General features: G+C 30.4%; 1 protein-coding gene across 1 annotated transcript; it reads left to right on the forward strand.

The window, feature by feature from the left end:
• The first annotated feature begins 13151 nt into the window (after nt 1–13151).
• On the forward strand, nt 13152–16092 carry LOC123655001 (venom allergen 5-like). The gene is made up of 5 exons (XM_045590850.1): nt 13152–13227; nt 13868–13989; nt 14817–15077; nt 15187–15382; nt 15499–16092. The coding sequence occupies exons 1-5, from the start codon at nt 13152–13154 to the stop codon at nt 15783–15785; spliced, it is 942 nt and encodes a 313-aa protein (XP_045446806.1). The 3' UTR covers nt 15786–16092.
• The last annotated feature ends 1966 nt before the right edge of the window (nt 16093–18058 follow it).

The raw sequence follows: 18058 nt of genomic DNA on the forward strand, positions 1-18058 counted from the left end.
TAGTTTTGGTACAAATCATGTCCGCGTGGAATTGTGCCAAAAATTCAGGCAGCATTTTCCCGTTGAATCGCTATGCGGATTCTCTAGGCGAAAAATGCACCAGCCCTCTTATCACCAGTGGAAACAATAAGGCGAGGAGTTTCCTCTATTACATTTTTTTAGCACTGCTTCTCCAAAGAACAAATCTCTGTAGTCTCTGGGTCTAAATGTTTCGACTACAAACGGCACAAAGGTGTAATTTGGAATCAGTGATAATATATTAAGGTTTCCATAACTAATTATAATTTTAAATATAAACAATAACATTAAATTTAGTAATAATACTAAACAACGTAACTTTTTGCTATTTATTTATTTTTTCTAATTTTCCAGTATAGATTATTAAATCCGTTATCGGAATATATTATTTTTACTGCATATACAAATTATATTTTTTACCACGTTTCGTGATTGATTTAAAAAATAGCTACCAAGGTAAAACTAACAAATAAACGTGTATAAAAAGGCTTATTGAAAAAAAAAACTATTGGATTTAAACTGAAGGTCGCAAGTTAAAATCCGGGCAGTTTCAATTTATTTTGTCAAGTATACTTGTACTCATATATTTTTTTTAATATTTTATATTTCTACTAAGTCAACCAATAGCTTACACAGACACTTTAATTTTTTTATCGTTTTTGTACGATTATTATGTGAAATAAATTGACAGTTAAAATCTCAAATTTTGTCAAAAAAGGCGCGATGGCCTGTTTGTTACAACAAATAAAAATCTTTAAGACTGACTGACACGTCAGGCACAGCGTGAAGATAAACACCAGGGCGGTCACAGATTCGATTCCCGCTCGGAGTGGATGTTTGTATTTGGCCTACTATTTGGCTTGGGTATCTATCTGTCCTTGTAAGCCTCGGAGAGTAAGGAGAAGAGGAAGAGGTTGCTGTTTAGTGACGAGACCACCATTGTGACCCATACTCGAATTATACTTAAATTCTATTATTATTTTGTGTGTACAATAAACAGTAAATAAATAAATAAAGGAGTTCGTAATAAAACATTAATATTATATTTCAATCGTGTTCCGATATTTAAACCATAGATCAACTATCAGACAAAATTAATCGTGTATATTTCATAAAAAATTTTTATAAATAAAAATTATCGGCTTTCTGATCCGACTGTACGAAATATTAGAACACGTGGGCTGTTTATTGATTCCAATTTATATACATTTTTTACAGTATTATAGGCTAATTTTACGCTATGATTCAAAACATAGAATTACTAATAAAAAATTGTCAACTAATCTAACGACTATTGATCTACGATGTAAGTAAAACCGCAAGTAGGTCCAGGCAGACTCGGATTTAGGTAATCCGGGATATGGTGTCGGAGGTACAAATCAGGAGGGGAACTTGTAATAAAAATTTAAAAATATTGTTCCATTTTTCTGAAAATAGAGGCTCATGCTTCTTCTTTGCCCGAGGCCCTTCGTATCTCCAAATCCACCCCTGAAAGATAATAACAAATTTATACACAAATAAAACATTTCAAAAATAATAACAAGCTTTAAGCTTTTTTGGTTTAAGCTTTTATCTCACTTTTTTTTTATTTATGTGATATATCCACAGGCTTATAATGCCCGTGCTTTTGTTATTCCATTTTTTTTTTGTTTAAGCATGCATCGGTAATTCACTGCAACTTTAGAATCCTAGAAACTTTAATGACTAGTCTCAAAATTTCTAAAGGTCGACGCGAGTCCACTGATCAAAACTATTCTACATATTGTTTATATATATATATATATATATATATATACTAGCGACCCGCTCCGGCTTCGCACGGGTATAAAATATAATTATAGCCTATGTCATTCACTGACAAAATGATTAAAATCGATCCAGTAGTTTTGATTTATTCATTGCCCGTGGCCCGCACGCGTTAACTTAGAGTAAAAGCCGGCCGGAACCGCCGCAAACGCTACGTACCGCGATTTTTAAATCTGTAATATCTTCGAAAATATTCATTTAAATCGTATGCTGTAAAGGGCCATATAGATCTATATTAAATAAAAATATATTTAAGGTATTTAATTGGATAAGGATTAATGCTGTATTGGTTAAAATCGCTTCGAAAATTAGCCATTATTTGTTGTAAAAAGTAAATGACAAAAAAATGTTATTGTGGGATATCCATAAGAGATAGGTATATACCATCGCGGAGTTTTCTGTAGACCTTTTCAATGTGTACAATACTTAGTACATTATTTTGATAAATCTCGTAGGGTTCAGCCTGCGTTTGCAATTTAAGCGAAAAAAAATAATTGTTATATATATATATATATATATATATATATATATATATATATATATATATATTATTTTTATTATGTTTACACTTATTTGCTAACTATACAATACACGAACAATATACGAACACTTATTTTCTAGTTACAATATAGGTATGTACACTTATTTGCTACTTACAATGTACACTTAACCTATGTTATTGTTAGTAGTTAGGTAATTTGTGGTTCCGTGTCCCCATCGAAGTCCCCGACTATGCGGGTTGTCTTGCCGTTTATCTTACATTGTACTAGTAAATAAAAGCATTCGAAAGCTCGATTGATGACCTCATTGCGGTATTAAAAGTCGGCGTGTGGTTTTGTACGTCAAAGCGATCGTCGACGACTCATTTAGTTTACCCGCTACGATTGTTTGTGCGTCCAAATTTCCTACACCGACTGCGATATAGGTTTTACAGCTTCAATGTGACACAATTAACGGTTATTGTTCGGTTTTTACGCGACGCTCTAATTGCGGTTCGTTTTTAATATCAGTAGTTGGATTACCTATAACTGAAACGTGATTCATGTTAAATTCATAACGTTGGAATATTAAAACGTTATTTTGGTATTTATTAATTTCCAGAGAATTTACAGCTGAAAAATATTTAGGAATAAAAATCGTCCAATTTAAGTTTTAAATAAATCTATTTTAAGACTGGGTATTCAATATGAAAATAATAGTAGATCTTAAGTTAAACTTTCTGTAAAAATACTGATAAATATTAATTACAAAATATTATTCTAAATTAGAAATTTGACATCAGTTAAATAATATTTTTTTCTTTTTTTACAACATGTGTATGTTCGTCTGACATGATCGTCTGTTTCTATCGTAAGTAACTTAATACTTGTATTATACACTAGACACGCACCACCTTTCATTAAAAAAATCACCAAAATCGGCCACTCAGTCAAAGGTTCTGAGGTAAAATACATGAAAAAATTCAATCGTAATTTTTACTTCCTCCTTTTTTGGAAGTCGGTTAAAAAAATATCTCATTTGAGATTAAAATAAATTATATGATTAGTATACGATGATTCATGATGATGGTGAGTTTTTCAAGACATATGTATAACTAATCTACTAAACATTGTAGTTACAATAACTAGCTAACTTGTGCTAGGATTTGAATGACTCAACTAAGTACCTTTGTAATATACGCGAACATTTTTATTGCTTCTGACGCTTATAATATTTCAATGTTCGTAGAAAAATTAGTAATACTGTACACAACTAACGTCATAATATAAAATATCAAATAGAATTTTTGGTATATTGAGTTAGTTGAGCTGCTGTCATTCGGAGAAAGTGCTGACATTTGATGCTATCGTCGCATTTGTAAGTAACTATAAAAGAAAGTGTTTCTAAGAATTATTGAGATTATATTGTTTATCTTGACCTTATCTCGCTTTCATTTCAATTCAATATTCGAAAGTGCCGAAATATTTTTTTTTAATATTTACTCTTCGTACTTTATAATTGTATCAACGCTACTTCTAGGTACTCATTATAGTACAGTACATGAAACACAATATATGGAATTATAAATTTTTGGTCTGATAGTAAAATGCACAACTAACAAAACAGATGAAAAAAAACGTATTCTTATTTACTTTTCTTCATACAATTAGGGTGACACAATATGGTACCTACCTGATGATAACAATTAACATATTAAGCTAATTAAAGATTTATATACTAATAAAATTGACAATTTTATCCTGCTTGTTCATCGTATGAATCATTACCTTACAAAGTATTAAAAGTCTCTAATTAAAAAAAAATGTCAATCATTGTTATCAGTTAATAAGTTCTCGTAAATACAAGCGACACTTATCCTATAATATACATTGATTATCCTATAATATCATTACAGTAGCGGATTACCTTTTTTTTGCTAAATAAAATATTAATTTCTTACTGCTGAACTGAACTTATTTTAATTGGAGTATTTATATCTACTAATAAATAAAAGATATGTAGGACTTGATTATAAAAATGACATATATACAATGCTTACAAAGATCTGTATAAAAGAAGAAATCCTAATAATCAATGTTAGAATAGTTAGATGAAAATGTTACATTTATTGGGTTATTATTAAATAGGTATTTACAAAAAAAATGGTTCCATAGTGTTTCTGGTTTGTCACATTTTAATTAATGCTTACGATAATGGTATAATTTGGAAATAAATATAATTTAATATTAAATTACTGAATCATAAAATAAACTCATTAAGGCACATATCTTGTTTATAACATCTCAAACACAATTCCGAGAAATAAAAACATTCTCACTAAGTTCACGGAATACATTCTCAAGATGAATGTTTTCCTCGTGGTGATATAAAATATTAGTGTAAGGTAAACAAACTCTCCAAAAGCATATATTTAAATAGTTAGTAAGTCCGTTTAGATTTTTAAAATTAATGTTCCTCTCTCTCAAAAATTAAAAATAATGTATTAAAACCTTTTTAATAATTTACATTTAAGCAAACTTATAAGTCCGACGTAATGATTGATTTGAAAGAATAATAAAATATATTATTTATAAATTTTATTAATTTTTCAAAAAAAGTTTTGTCCTAGTCATTTTTAGTATATTATTTAACATTATATTATTTATATAAAAATATTACCACTATTTAGTTATTTTTTTACGCGTTGAAATATAGTTCGATATGATTTAATTTACAATTATGTTTAATATAGCAAAATACCTTACAAGTTTAGTTAGAAAACCGGTAATATACATTAATCACTACATAATATAGAACAAAGTCGTTTCCCCCTGTCTACATGCTTAGATCTTTAAAACTACGCAACGGATTTTGATGCTGTTTTCTTTAGCAAATAGAGGGATTCGAGAGGAAGGTTTATATGTATAATACATGCATAATATAGTAGAGAAATACTGATAGTTTGAGAGGTTTCTAATGTGATGTAAATAAAAAAAAATTGCACTTACATTGCAAATATTTATTTTATATTTTATATTTAGTATCAGCATTACACCCGTGTGAAGCTGGGGCAGGTTGCTAGCTGCAGTTAAAATATACCTACCGATGAAAGTCCCTCGATTAATCTAAGATAATAACAGATAATTCAAACGGGATCAAACTTTGACACTAGTTAAAATAAAATTCTATAAAAACAATGATGTGGTTTTTATAAATATCATCATTTGTCTTCGAAATGAAATAATAATGTCACATAACAAACATAGATTTCTAAAAATCACTTCTAATTATAAATGTAGCGTCACTTTTAATCACTGATCAAATATTTTATATTTGTAAACCTGATTAATAAATTCATTTGTTAACCTCGATCTTGAGACGGAGTGGCGACAACGACATTTTCGTTTCTCCGAAATGGAAGCGTGTAAATACTGGATTTATTTTCCATACACGATATTATGTTTCAATATAAAAAGTTTAAAGTTGAAGTATATGGTGATGATTCTGTAATATTTGAACAAAATATATAACAAAATTTACCATCAATATCAGATAAAAGATCGAAATAGATCAAAACTATTTTTAATATATATTACAGTAAAGTTGTTGTAATATATATTACAATTGTTAAACAAGCAACGACTTTTTAAACAGTAACTTTAAAAACAATAACGAAAATATAGAATACAAATGTATTACTATTGACCATCGATAAGGGTACATTATTAAATAAAAAATAACGAGTGCAATTAGAAAAAAAAAAAAGAAAAAATAATAATCGATCGAAGATTTGAACCATGGTCTTTTCGGTCGATCGCGAATTTCCCACCTGAGTTATTACAACTTTACAAAAATTTTCGAAAATTACCTTCGTATTCTAACAATATTTTTTCATTGTCTAAAAACTGGGATAAAACGACATTTTCTAAAAATTAATCCTAGCTAGATTTATTTATCTCCCCCGAAATTCCTTGCATGCTAAATTTCATGAAAATCGTTGGAGCGGTTTCCGAGATTCAGGTTATATATATATATATATACATATATATACAAGAATTGCTCGTTTAATACTATACAATTTATTTACGCGCTGAATTTCGGTTATGTTACAGTTCGGGTTAGAAGGATTTTATTTATTTAGAAGACTATATATTACAGTAACATAGTCTACGAAATAACAATATTAATTTTGCTTTTGAAGCTAATATTTAAATATTTCATAAAGTATCAAAAACGCATTAAAATCAGTCGTTTTGTATACAGGATTTTTTGTAAAATGTACATTAAAAAAAATTACACTTGAATCTATATATAAAATAAAAATGAATATACTTTATGAATAAAAAAGAATAAACACTAACGCAATAACGTTAATCGATTTTTCTTACAATATTTAGAAAAGATTTTAGCAGGATGTAATGTGTTATTCGTGCCCAAACAGTGAATGTATGAAACCAAATATAACATTCTTAAACGCGTATTTACCATGAATATGTGATTACCTATTTAATTTTAAGATTATGTAAATAAAATTGTGCAATATATGATATATTTGCTTTTGACCGAAACATTAAAACCTTTTAAAACTCGATGGTAACTTTTTATTATCTAGAAAATTTCTTGGTATTGCATTCATAAGCTGCAAACACTTTTAAACCTACACACCTTTAACCTTTTTACTTACACATTTAAAATAATGAGAATGAAAAAAAAATCTTAAAAATATTACCTACATGTTTTTTAGTAATAACTCGCTTATACTACTAGCGACCCACACGGCTACAAAAGAGTATGAACAAATTGCAATTTGGGGCCACTGTACAGATATGCATAATTAGTGGGTATATAATTATGACTTTTTATATAAGCATATTAATATTTGCAGCGTCAGTAGCTATCGGTACTTAACCAAATGTGAATGAACTGACACAGTTATCTTTACAAATGTTAACTAATTATATAAAATAAGGAAATATGATAATACACATCAAAAGACTACAGAAAAACTCTAAGATGTATGAATTAAAATCGAGGAGTGACATCCATATGTAATTATATCTGAATGATGAGGTGGACATGTTTTACCAAAATAACTATTATTATTCTGACTATTTTAATTAAAAAAAAAAATTAACTTCATCACATTGACACTAATAAACTAATATAATTGAGTATCGTAGATAAAGAAAGCAGAAAATACAACGAAAGATTGTGAATTTATATAACCATGATGAACCATGTATTGATTTTATTTTATACAAAATGATTTTTAGAATAACGTTGATAGAGCGTTAAATATTGTACTAGCGTACGAAGTTCTTCGTTTGCAAATATGACTTGCAATTTGTCGTTTTAAGTCGCTTAAATAAGTCTCAATTAATACTTTGTAGTTTTTCAAATGTTTATTTATTATTAAACTCAAAAAATAACATTTTTGTTAATTATTAAATTTATAGGAGAATTCATAAAAAGATGAATGTTTTTATTGCATACCTATACCGTGTATGCATCTTTATTTTTAAATTGAAAAGGCCATCAGGCAATCATTTCACAGGCGTGCCGACATTTATAAAATAATATTTAATTGTATATTAAGATAATCTTTTGTAAGATAAAGGTTTGTATGACGCATTAATGTGTACTTTAAGTGCAATATTCGATTATCGATATGTTGTACACTAATAACACAAAATATTTATTTATTACATTTGAAACAACCTATTATCCTTTCATGACTGACTGTATTTTACTTTAATATTTTTAGCAACTAAATTCAATAATACAGTGACAAAAAAATAATTACGTTCCTTAAATAAGTTTCTGGTTAGAAAAAGTAGTTCTATTTTTATACTAATAAGGTGGCAAATAGCTTACGGTCCGCCTGATGGTAAGCGTATACTTATTTACCACCTTTCATAAAATACGATTATTTGTACGTACATTCTACGAGTAAGCTTGAAGTCGTAGTCGATGGCCCAGGCCCTAAACAAAATAAAACTTAATATTACAAACTATAAAGCTTAAATGAGTACCTACTGGTAATTTACTGTTATGAGACCGATGCCGAGACGTGGATACTAACGAAGAGACTAGTCCACAAGTTTAAAATCGCTCAACGTGCGGGCTATGCTTTAGGTTTCTCACAAAGAGAGGATCAGAAATGAGACTATCCGCGAGACTCATCCGATCATCCGATAGACCTCCGGGCCGCTGGACCGACGATCTACGTAAGATTGCCATTGGAGGCTGTATGAGGACTGTGAGAAACTCTAACGTCTGGTGCGAACTTGGGAAGGCCTAAGTCCAACAGTGGACTGCGAAAACTTGAACTGTTTACTGTAATTAAATTCCTACTACGCTTGGCCTGTCTTGTACGGCTGAATTTCGCTCCATTTTTTTTCACTTTTGTATAATATTTTGTGGGATTAAATGATAACCATATAAAAAAAACTTTTTAATTATAATGTGACGATAGTAAGAATTTATGAATATTCCAAATTGTCGATGGTTGTGTCGCGTGAAGATATTGTGTAAACACATTAACACACACACAAAATATTTAAGTTCGTCTCCACACAACAAAAGTACTACTTCAAGGCGCGATAACTGATAATCTATTTCGTGTCGATAATAACGTTTACCAACTCACGATTATACAATAAATATCATTGTTTATTGTTTACAGAACGTGTAAATAATTATATGAAGTTCAATCTTAATCATCAGCTTATAAACTAATAAGAAATATTTATATGTAAAAATTTACAGGTACACTAGCAATCAAATAAGGAAATATACATATGTATTATTCGTTGTGATATCACAATTATTAAGTTTACCAATATATACGACCATTTAAGTTTATAATCTTAATATATATAAATACGCGTTACATTGTTTGTCCGCAATGGACTCCTTAACTACCTAACCGATTTTAATCTTATTTACACACCGTGTGCAGTTTGATCCAACTTAAAAGATAGGGTATATTTTATTTTGATATATGTAATTTTTATATTTAAGAAAAAAATAAGGTGATACGAAGTTTGCCAGATCAGCTAGTGATGTATAAAAGTTTTTTGGCTAGGTATAATTAAAGATATCGTATTTAATAACAATTATTGTATAATCAAACAATTATTAATATAAACAATTAGAAATTAATAATTTAATATGTAAAAAAGATGAGATAATATAAATTATATTTTATTTATAGTTATTTATTATTTAAATATTTTTAGACAAAGTCAAATTTATTTATTTAAAAGATGAATATTGACTTCGCGCTATTTTTATCGACATTTTTCTTGAAGAAAATTTGCAATTCATAGATATAAATAAAACAAACTAAAAAATTAATTGTTAGTAACAAAAAGATAAAAATTTGCAATTACTTGATATCAAAATATTTATTTTTTTTTTCTTATGACATACACGTGTCATGATATGGTCGTCTGTTCCTACGGTAAGTAACTTAACGTGTTATGGGTAATAGCCAACTGTTATAGCTAAATAATATCTTTGTAATAAATATACATAGAAATAATACATAATTATACAAATAAACACAAATATTCTGGTCGTTTATACATACATTTCGCTTATAATATTCGTTTGTGAATAGTAGAAAAAAGTATTAATTGAATTCTGATACATTGATCTTTTCCTGATGCGAGTCATACATTTTTACACCTGTTTTGACATTTTGAATTATTACCAATATGTGCATATAAATACGAAACACTTTAGTACACGAAACAAAATATGAAAACTAATTGAGACGACGCTTTGTCTGTCAGGATAAATAGGTATTTGTATACCAGTTGCCTGTTTGCTCTTGACTTGCTTTATTTCAACTACCAAATTCTTGTAACTTCTAGTGTATAAATAATTTGGCTTTGAAATATACACAAAATAAACACATGAGTTCACGCCACTTTTTACGTGAAGTTGTGGAGGCCTACATCCAGTAGTGGAACTGCAATAGGCTGAAGTGAAGATAATAATAAAACTGAAGTACATTCTTAACTAAACAAACATACGTTTTTAAAAACCATACACATAATAATTAGAAATTATTTAATCTTTTTATAAGTCAATAACCGAAAATTTCGAAATATTTTTTAAATCTACAAAATTGAAATTTTATTTGATCAAGTTCAGGCCGTAGAATATCTGTATTATGTAGAAAACCCGTTTTGCGTTAGAACCTAGCTGTTGCCAATTGATTACACCTCGTTATACGACTGGTTTGATAACACCAAACTCTTCCAAAGATTGGAAATATAATAGTTATTTTATACCATTTTGGATTTTATTTCTTTTTCTAGTGCTACTTATATTTATGATGACACAATAGCAGGTGTACCGCAAGTGACTTGATGATTATTATAGAAAAAATTTTATTTAGGACATTGGCAAAAAATTATAACACCTAGAACGAAAATCGTGCAAATAACTGTGACTCGAAAATTCAATTATAATGAGGTAAATACAAATGAGTGCTCTTCTATTTGCATTAATATTGAGTTTCGCAATGATATAATAAGTACCTATTCCTAATAAAGGTGCAAATATACTACCGATAGTAGTATATAGGCATTGTCTTAGAGGAAAAAAAAATTAAAAAAAAATTGAAGGGGTTGAGTATCCCTTTTGAAATTTTTATCATCGCTTCTAGACTGTAATAGAAATGTTTCTGCGAAGTTACAACAAAACGTAGTGTCCACGAGCAGAGATATAGACATTTGAAGAAGTAGTATATAGGCATTGTCTTAGAGAAAAAAAAATTAAAAAAAATAGAAGGGGTTGAGTATCGCTTTTGAAATTTTTATCATCGTTTTTAGGCAGTAAAAGAAAGGTTTCTGCGAAGTTACAACAAAATGTAGTGTCCACGTGCAGAGATATAGACATTTGAAGAAATTGTACATAGGCATTGTCTTAGAGAAAAAAAAAAATTAAAAAAAAATAGAAGTGGTTGAGTATCGGTTTTTTTATTCTATATTAATATAGTTATCTATATTAATATAGAATAAAAAAAATGTATTAAAATAATATAAAAATATAAGACAACTATAATTGGCAAACTATAAGTACATTTTAGTAAATCATAGGTGTTGTATATATTTTAACACATTAACTTTTATTTATAGTCTGATATCATTAATGCATAGGCAATATACGTATACGAGTATCTTGTGCCAGAATTTCTATTTTACCGATTTAAAAAAAGGAAGTTCTTCAAGAAGGTTTTACCCTCATTTCTCTCAACTCTTCATAATTTTTACTGGGTGTACTGATTACGTTACCTATTTTTTAATTTAAGGCTGGTGCGTGTTATTTGGTCCCATTTAAATTTAATCTAGGTCTGAAGAGTAGTTCTTGAGTTATTCTTAGTAATACGTATTTAATTATATATTTATTCGACTACCTATGTTGTATTATTAGTCGATGTATATTGAAGTTTTTTTTTCCGATTGCAAGCAAACACAACTTCTAAAATCACTTTATCATATAAAATTATTTATATATAATAATTTATGAATATTAATTTTTCGTCAAAGTATATGAACGAAGTTATAAAACAATAAATTTATATTTATCTTTCGTGATGCTCTAACCTGTTTTTCTTTTCTTTTTTTTCTGAATTAACACCAAATAACAAAAAGCTGAATGAGTAATTAAATCAATGTTCTTTAATTAAAAACCAAACTTGTCGTACAAAAAAATAAAATAAAACATATTGAATAATTTACTTAAATCCAAAAAAAAAACATCGAAAATTATGAGATTCTAGTTGATGAAATTTTATGTAAATCCATTACCTATCATATAAAATAAAAGATATTAGTATGCAAATTATTAAAGAACGAGCAAAAATTATCCTCAGGTGGTAAACCGGATCAGGTGGCAACAGACATCATGTCTCCTTAGACACGTAATTTTGTCTCTAAAATTAAATGTTTTTTTTTTTTTTATTTAAACTAAATCTTGTTTTTGATAAAAAATTTCTTCCAGCTTTTTTTTATCATTTAAGTTTTTTAAATCATCATGTAAATCGCTATTGACAATTCTTTTTTAAGTTACCTACTTCTCAGCATCACTTTTTAAGATCAACATATAAATTTTCTCTGTAAATGAAATAGTTTACATACCTATGCCCATCTTCCCTTATATTGCGAAAGCCATAAAATTAAGTAGCCTTTGACTCATAAATGGCTGTGTTATTCTTTCCTTGTTTTTAGCCGCCTATAATTTTACTTAAAGACCACTTCCGTTCCGACCAATATCTGTCAACATATTTCCACCTTTGGCTCGGACGTATCACAAGAACCCGATTTCATTGACAACCACCGGCTGCCGAATAATGAGTTTTAAATTATTACTGCAGATAAAAAGTGGCTGGACGACGTCCGTTTAACCTTTATTTATTTCGTAACTGAAGACACTCCGCGAGCTATACTTGAAGATATAGTACTCGTTATAGTTAGTTTTAGTAGATGACATCGCTTAAAACTAATGCAATATTTGATTTCAGGGTACAATATGTTTTATCTATAGGGCATTTAAAAGGTACGATGGTGAGGTGCAGTGGATAGCAATAGCGGCGAGTGGCGGCGTCGCGACGTCTCCATAGTAACGACGAGAATGCTATTTAAGCGCGCGCGTGCTTATTAAACGACACAGATTACTATAGTCCGGAGAGCGCGCGGCACACTGTGCAGCGGACCACCGGAGAAAAATAAATTTGACGTTTCGTAAATATAAGTCGGAACTTTTGTTACGAATCGCAAAAATAAATTGTGTTTTCAATTTCAGTTAAAAGTGTAGTGAAAAATTAATTAACTATGATTACCCTAGTGTTTGTTTTGGGGGGTCTCCTCGCAACGACAGAGGGCTGTGGAGCTGGCAAGAAGATGTTACGTGAGTTTCAATTTTATTTGTCTTTACTTTTTAAAATTATTCTTTTAAAATTATTTCATGCAAAACTATCTATTTTAAAATTACATTTTGATTTTGACTTAATTCTCAATCAAAATTAAAAAAAAAATGTTTAGTCGAAATATTTAAATTTAGAAATATATTAATACACAAAAAATTCACAAAAATAACTTTTATAATAACTGAAATCGTATATGAAAATCTATAGTAAAATTAGTCCTTAATAAAGCCGCCATCAAGTCTAGATTCCATAACTGAATTTTAATTAAAATAATACTTCTTTTACATACTCGTATCGAACAAGATCGTAAAATTTTATTGACGAAGACACCTAAGAGACACACCGGTCTCATACATAAGATTGATTCTAAGTATTATGAAATCATATACAGAATAGGATATTGCCTTGACACTTGATTTTGAACGTCGAAGATCAAGAACACTTAAGTCAATATTTATTAGCGGACGAATTTTTAACTATTTAGATGCAGATTCGTTTAAATTATTCATTTATCTCTTTGTGGTTGCTATTTATATAACTGCATTACCTCTATATTTAAATTTACAGTTATATTAAATTAAGTATCTTTAGATTAATATTTCTTATATTTTCTTGTTCAAGGGTCGGGAGGATTGACGGCATATGAGAAGCAGACTATTGTTGACGCACATAACCGTCTTCGACAACAAGTGGCTCTAGGACAAATTTCAAGTCAACCTCCAGCTGCAAATATGATGGAAATGGTAGGTTAAAGACGCTTATCAATATTTCTTAAATTATTTTTAAAAATATCAGGTATAATTATTATATTTAGTATAATTAATTTTATGAAAAAGACAATAACTTTCCCTAATAACATTATTACATAAACTAATAGATATGCGTGCCTAAAGCCGTATAAATGAAATATGTCTTCGCTATTTGCTCAAAATATAATAAATATTTATTACACTATTACGTCAGTATAAAGCAATAAAAAATAATTTAAATTTTAAGAATATAAATACATATATCATCAATGTATGAAGATAAATGTGTAAATGTCTTTGACATATTGGATAAAATTATTTTCATAGTAAATGAAAAATTTATGAATTATTTAGAATTGAAATGAATTTTACGATCGACTTCTTGTGACCGTAGTCAGGTGAAGACCAGTGTTATGCATAATATTATACTTTGACGTTTATACCGCCACGTGCATGGATTTCCAAGTATGTTAATGTATCCACTGCACAAGATTGACCGATCAAACGGAGTAAGGGATCGACTTACAAATAACGGGACGCTTATCAAGGGGAGATCTTACATAGATTTTAAACAGGTTTACTAATCAGCTTCAAAAAGAAAAACTTCATTTGTAGTATGATTTGCTTGACATTTAGACTTTCGAAAACGGTACATATGAAAGTGATCGAAACATCGAAAGCGAAGGCATAAACGCAACATCAAATAACATTGACCTTGCAAGGGTTCACCGTCCTCTGCGCCTGTCGTGTAACGATTTCTTGTTTACCTTACCTCTTTACTGTGTGTAAGTTTAGTATTTTAACAACATCTGTAATTTTAGGTATGGGACGATGAACTAGCAGCGACCGCCCAGCGTTGGGCTGACCAATGTACACCTGCACACGATCGTGCGGCCCAACGCGAGGTTGGCCGTTTCCCTGTGGGACAAAACTTGGCAGCTACGTGGACTACTCGCCCACCATCTGAACAATCGGACTCCGAACCAGACTTCATGAAACAGATTAACGCCTGGTTCGATGAAGTTCATATCTTCGGATTTAAACCAATCAATGGTGGACATGGAACAGGACACTATTCACAGGTAGCTAAATATAAAAATTTTGCTTAAAAAAGCTTTACAATAAGAGCAAAATATAGACTACAATTTTAATAATTACAATCACTTATTTACATTTTAATTTTTGTTTTAGTTGGTATGGGGTGAAACATCCCACGTTGGTTGCGGTTACACATTCTACTACGACCCCTCCCGAGGTTACACCAAGCTGTACGTTTGCAATTATGGCCCTGGTGGAAACGTCATCGGATCAAATCCTTATGAAAAGGGTCGTCCTTCTTGCAGCGCTTACGGCCTTGCTGACTCCAGGAAATACTCTGGTCTTTGTTGTAAGTATCTCATCGTCTTTATACAAATACTTTTTCTTACCTTTGTCTAAATTATGATAACTATATAATACAATTATTAAAAATTTCCATTACTAATAATACATTTTTACTTGCAGCCACTAGTTACACCGCAACATCAAGTTATCAAACAGTGGACAACCTTAACACCAACGGTTTTATTTCGAATGTCATTCCTGACAGCACCGTGGAAGCACCCGGCTACAACTTCCAATTCTATAAGCAATTCAACAATCAGTACCAATATCAGTATCAACAACCACAGACCTTCTACCACGCAGAAACCTCGACCTTCAGACCTCTAATCAGTATATTCAAAACGGCTTCGAATTTGTTCGCAAAACCGAAATCTTCAGGTTTCAGAATCGGAACCGTTTATGTATAAGTAAAATCAAACTAAAAATTTAAGCGTGAAATTTTATAGCAGTATTTTATCACTAATTTGACAGAGTGACTTGACTGACATTCGAGTCTGTTTTACGCAGAAATCGGAACATAGAATTTATTCCTTGGTTTTACAAGGAGCGTAAGGACACCAAACAGAGTATGTGAACTTTGGAGTATAGTTTGAAGGTCTGATAGTTTTTCCATAAAACTTATGCTGTCGTGATTGACCTTCTTGTATTAAACTTAGCGTGACGTATGTTATTATTTAGATAATTTATATTTAACAATAAAGATTTCCATATTTATTATTTTTTTATTAATTTTTTATTTTTATTTTTTCCTTTACCTTGTTTATATGTTCCTATATTTATGGTTTATCAGTCAGTTAAGACTTCGAGTATTTAATCGAACGTTTATGCTATATATGAAAAAAATTCTTCATATATAAATATTGCTAGTTGTAAATAATTAGTATAAGAAAACATATTATACTTTTAAAAACATCTGTAATATTGAATGTTTTTTTGAATATCATATCAAAAATTGACCGCTCCAGCGGGATTCGAACCAGCGTCTCCGACTGACCGTGTCGGCGCTCTAGCCAATTAAGCTATGGAACGATGTACCCGCTAGAGCGAAATTTCTGATATGATGATTTTTATTGCAAACCGTGGCGCCGTCTATAGTGAGTTCTTTACAGAGACCCGTAACTATTCAAAGTTTCATATTACAATGAAAATCTTTGACAGGAGACGACACCATGCTATTTTTAATATGTACGATTTTATTTTTGTGTTACCCTCACATTAGGAATTCTAAACATTTTTGAATATCATATCAAAAATTGACCGCTCCAGCGGGATTCGAACCCGCGTCTCCGACTGACCGTGTCGGCGCTCTAGCCAATTAAGCTATGGAACGATGTACCCGCTAGAGCGAAATTTCTGATATGATGATTTTTATTTTCGGTTTAAGCGAACCGTGGCGCCGTGGTTTTTGATATGATATTCAAAAATGTTTAGAATTCCTAATGTAAGGGTAACACAAAAATAAAATCGTACATATTAAAAATAGCATGGTGTCGTCTCCTGTCAAAGATTTTCATTGTAATATGAAACTTTGAATAGTTACGGGTCTCTGTAAAGAACTCACTATAGACGGCGCCACGGTTCGCTTAAACCGAAAATAAAAATCATCATATCAGAAATTTCGCTCTAGCGGGTACATCGTTCCATAGCTTAATTGGCTAGAGCGCCGACACGGTCAGTCGGAGACGCGGGTTCGAATCCCGCTGGAGCGGTCAATTTTTGATATGATATTCAAAAATGTTTAGAATTCCTAATGTGAGGGTAACACAAAAATAAAATCGTACATATTAATATTGAATGTTATCAATTCTCAATATCAAATGGCTTGAGCTCAGAAAAATATATTCACGATTTTTTTTTTCAATACTAATGTCCAAAATTTAATCATTTTGATTACAATTATTACTAAAATTATTAATTAATTGTAATCGAAATCAATTACAGTTATTACTAAAAAGACTAAATTTATGTTTCGAAGCATAGTGATACGTATAAGTAATTGTGTAATATATAATTCGCTCACTTTCGCCTGTAATATCGCACAGCCGGGCATAGGCCTCTTTCCCCGTGTAGGCGAAGGATTAGAGCTTAATCCGCCACGCTGCTCCAATGTGGGTTGGCGGATATATTCTCTACTATGAGTAACAATCGCTATCAGGTTTACATGATAACAACCGGGACCGACGGCTTAACGGGCTCTCCGAGGCACGTAGTGGGGAGACCCACAAGGATTGCACAAACACCCAGACCACGGCAAACATCTGTGTGGCCAATACGAATGTTTGTCATGTGTGAGGATAGAGCCCGTAACCACCAGCTCAACAGTCACAAGCGAGTGCCGTGACCGTTGTGCGAACGCAATGTAACGGTCACGGCACAGATTTGTGCCTGTGTCAGCGATTTTAATTGTATAGACGTTGACTATTATAATATTAACGTGAATAATTTTTTCACCCAATGTCATCGCATTCAACCTCTAGCATCCTAGGCCTCTTTCTACATTTAGGAGATGCAATGGCATGAAAATATAATTCGAAAGTCAAATTTTTACTCACTTTTTTAATTTAACCGTCGCGTCGCATATTATCAGCTTTAACCGCGTTTATATTTAACAAATCAAACATCAGATATTAAATAGAATAATTCAATTATCGCCTTGACTAAAAGACCTTGACCTCCTCGT

This window comes from Melitaea cinxia, chromosome 7, assembly GCF_905220565.1.
Source record: "Melitaea cinxia chromosome 7, ilMelCinx1.1, whole genome shotgun sequence".
NCBI classification, from domain to species: Eukaryota; Metazoa; Arthropoda; class Insecta; order Lepidoptera; family Nymphalidae; genus Melitaea; species Melitaea cinxia.